At 42.9% G+C, this 3,080-nt stretch overlaps 1 protein-coding gene across 1 annotated transcript; it reads right to left on the bottom strand.

Annotated features, from left to right (window-relative positions):
• Positions 1 to 1,566: 1,566 nt before the first annotated feature.
• OXGR1 (oxoglutarate receptor 1) lies at positions 1,567 to 2,861 on the bottom strand. Its single transcript, XM_032402737.1, has one exon. The coding sequence runs from the start codon at positions 2,807 to 2,809 to the stop codon at positions 1,796 to 1,798; it is 1,014 nt and encodes a 337-aa protein (XP_032258628.1). The 5' UTR covers positions 2,810 to 2,861; the 3' UTR covers positions 1,567 to 1,795.
• Positions 2,862 to 3,080: the final 219 nt, after the last annotated feature.

Raw genomic sequence — 3,080 nt, 5'->3', positions numbered from 1 at the left:
TGAACATGGGTGTGAAAAAGGAAAAGGAAAAAAAAAGATTCTACAGGGACAAGTTGAGATAGACATAAGGGAGGCTGAGGTGGCTTTTTTCCGGTGGGCAAAATCTTTGAAATAAGAAAGGAGAGAGACCGAGGGAAAGGAAAGGGGTTTGTGTCCAGGGTTAGAACAACAACAGCTACGGTATATAGGCTTAACTAACCCGGCCACACTTTGGTGAGGGCCCCGGAGCTGGGCTGGGCATTTGGGAGACAGGAGAGGGGAGTGACCCAACCTCCAGGTTTCCAGTGGACCTCGGGATGCTGCCCCATGCTGTGCAGTCAGCATACGTGAGCACGTTGAGCCCACCAGTCAAACAGCTCATTCCTTATGCTATAGAAAGGCCCCAAAGAGGATGGCTCAGAAGGCGGGTGGTGAAGACAGCGCCATCATCCAGAAAGGTCCATGTGCAGAGCCACCGCCTCCCCCCACCACCCCCGCATGCTTGGCACAGGTTCCCCACCATCGTCCTCACTTAGGTCTAATGTTCTAGAAGCACCTGAAAGTCACAAAGCATTCCCATGGCACTCATTCTTCTGTTTCAACCATCTATTCCAACCTTATTCTAAAACTGATTCTTAAAATTATTTTTTGTTCTCTAAACACAGAGAACATAAGCTTCATGTAAATAGAATAATGGTAAAGCTGCGTTTTCACAGAAAAATGTTACCAGCTTATTCAGTGATTTTAAATTAGTTTATTAATTGTATCAACACATTGACTAAGGTTTTAAATATCCAGACTAGGCATTTTCTCAAATATTTATACTTAGTGATAATTAAGCACACACATAACTCAAAAATAGCCTCAGCTGTTACAATAAATAGATTACATATTTTCAAGAGAGTCACAAAAGAGAAAGGTATCTAAAGAGAATTGGTGTTTCCTGGGATAATTTTCCACAGAGATCAAAACACTTAGATTTTACTTAATACCCAATATATACATGACATTTCAAAGTACTTCTGTTCCCCCAAAAGAGGCCCCTCCTCCCTTTCCAGGGATGTGTTGGTAATTACTAATACAACTTGATAATTTTTCTCAATTCAGTAACAACTTCTAAAAATATCTACACCAATAAAGACATAATGCCTCCAGTATCTTACGGGTATGTCAGTCATTCATCTGCATAGACATCTTTGAATTGTCTCAAGTGTATTGTATCAGTTGGCTTGAATCTAAACTGATGAAAGCCTAGTGAGAAACACAGTTTAATGATCTCAAAGCAAAGTTTGAAGAAAAAAAGTCTTAAGGACATGAAATGAAAACAAAGAGAATACTGAGAAAGAGACAAATAATGCCTTGCATAGTCTAAGGGTTCAATACGGACAGGCCCGAGTATGAAGGAGCATGAAACCAAGTGTGAGAAGAGTGTCTTTCTTCAGCCTTGGCACCTAACTTAACTGGGGCAAGTGGGTGAACTTTCGATTTTATAAAACTACTGAAACTCGTAGTTTTATTTATACAGAGTAAGTTGGTGAGACTAGATATCCTAGATTTTTCAAGATGTCCCTGAGTTCCAATAGTTTCAATTCCACATGTGAATCCTCCACTGATAGGTGTGTATCCCATTCTTACGTCGACCCTAGGGAAGATCTCAATAAATGGGTTGCACAGAATTCCTGGTGGCCCTGTCCTGGCTTTGGCACGTAATTACCTGAACATACAATATTTACTGAGAGCCATTGAGGGAGCTATTCTGGACTTCTTAGAAGTTCAAGTCTGAGCAGGCTCTTCTTGGTTGACTAGCTGAAGTATGTCAAGGGTTGTTTGAGTAACTGATTTTTTTTGCTTGCTCTAGGTCCACACTTGCGTTGCATCTCACCATGGAGCAGATGGCCTGCTGAAAGTTGTCACTGACCACCACGTACAGTAGTAGGTTACCAAAGGTGTTCAGGGCAGCCAAGGGTCTAGAAACGATGTAAGCTTCATGGATCTGATTCTCAACAGAGCAGCTGATTGAAAGCAGGCGAGATTCGATCCGGATGACCCTCAAGATGTGGAAGGGTAAAAAACATATATAAAACACGAGGAGTAGCAGGATGGTTAGCCTTCTAGCTTTCTGCTTCAGGCAGCTGTGATTGTGAGGTCCTTGGGTTAGGGTGTAGATGATCGTCGTATAGCAAAGTGTCACTATCACCAGGGGAAGGCAGAAAGTAGTGGCCGTCAAAATTAGATTGTACCATTTGATGGTGGCGAGGTCATCCGAACTGGTGAGGTCAAGGCAGGTAGACCTGTTGGTCCCGGTGGTTGAGGTGATCAGGAAGGTCATAGGAACAACGGCCACCAGTGAAACGATCCACACCACAGCGCAGGCCACCACAGCCCATCGAGTTTTGTGAATGGAAAAGCAGCTCAGGGGGTGAATGATCACAAAGTACCGGAAGATGCTAAAGCAGGTGAGGAAGAGGATGCTGCTGTACAGGTTGAAATGGAATCCGAAGCGGATAAACTTGCACATGAAAGCCCCAAAGATCCAGTTTTCGTCGCTGGCGTAGTAGTGAATCAGGAAAGGGAAGCTGGTCAGATAGAGCAGGTCTGTGCAAGCCAGGTTCAGCATGATGACGGTGCTGCCTTTCCAGGGCCGCATTTTGAAAATATAAGTAGAAATTGCTACTGCATTCCCTGGAAAGCCCACCAGGAAGATGATGCTATAAATAACAGGGAGGTAGTGCCTCTTGAGTGGGATTTTTTCATCAGTGCAATTTCCGAACGGCGCTGCATAATCGGGGAAGTCAGAGGCATTTGCAAAACTGTCTGGTGGCTCATTCATGGCTGTCTTTCATCTTGCAGGAAAACAAGAGTTCGGCTTGGCAGTTCAAATCAGCTTCGAAATAACTCGCTGATAAAGGAAAATAGAAAATATTAATGATGGGGTAATGAAAACAATGATCTTCTTTTAAATGAAAATTGCTCTAAGATCCTAAATTTGCCACTTCTTTCTCTTTAATCTCAAAGAGACCCTGTGGAGAAGAGATTGAATTTCTAGGAAAACTGTTGTGAGGCAAGACATCTAATAATAATATAAAAGTTAAATTACCACC

This window comes from Phoca vitulina, unplaced genomic scaffold (genome assembly GCF_004348235.1).
Source record: "Phoca vitulina isolate PV1807 unplaced genomic scaffold, GSC_HSeal_1.0 scaffold5, whole genome shotgun sequence".
NCBI classification, from domain to species: domain Eukaryota; kingdom Metazoa; phylum Chordata; class Mammalia; order Carnivora; family Phocidae; genus Phoca; species Phoca vitulina.
Note: the sequence above shows the minus strand (reverse complement) of the source record. Positions and strands in the feature narration are given on the sequence as shown.

Excerpts from the sequence above, each read along its gene's own strand:
- OXGR1 (XM_032402737.1), bottom strand. The coding sequence starts at position 2,809 with ATGAATGAGCCACCAGACAGTTTTGCAAATGCCTCTGACTTCCCCGAT.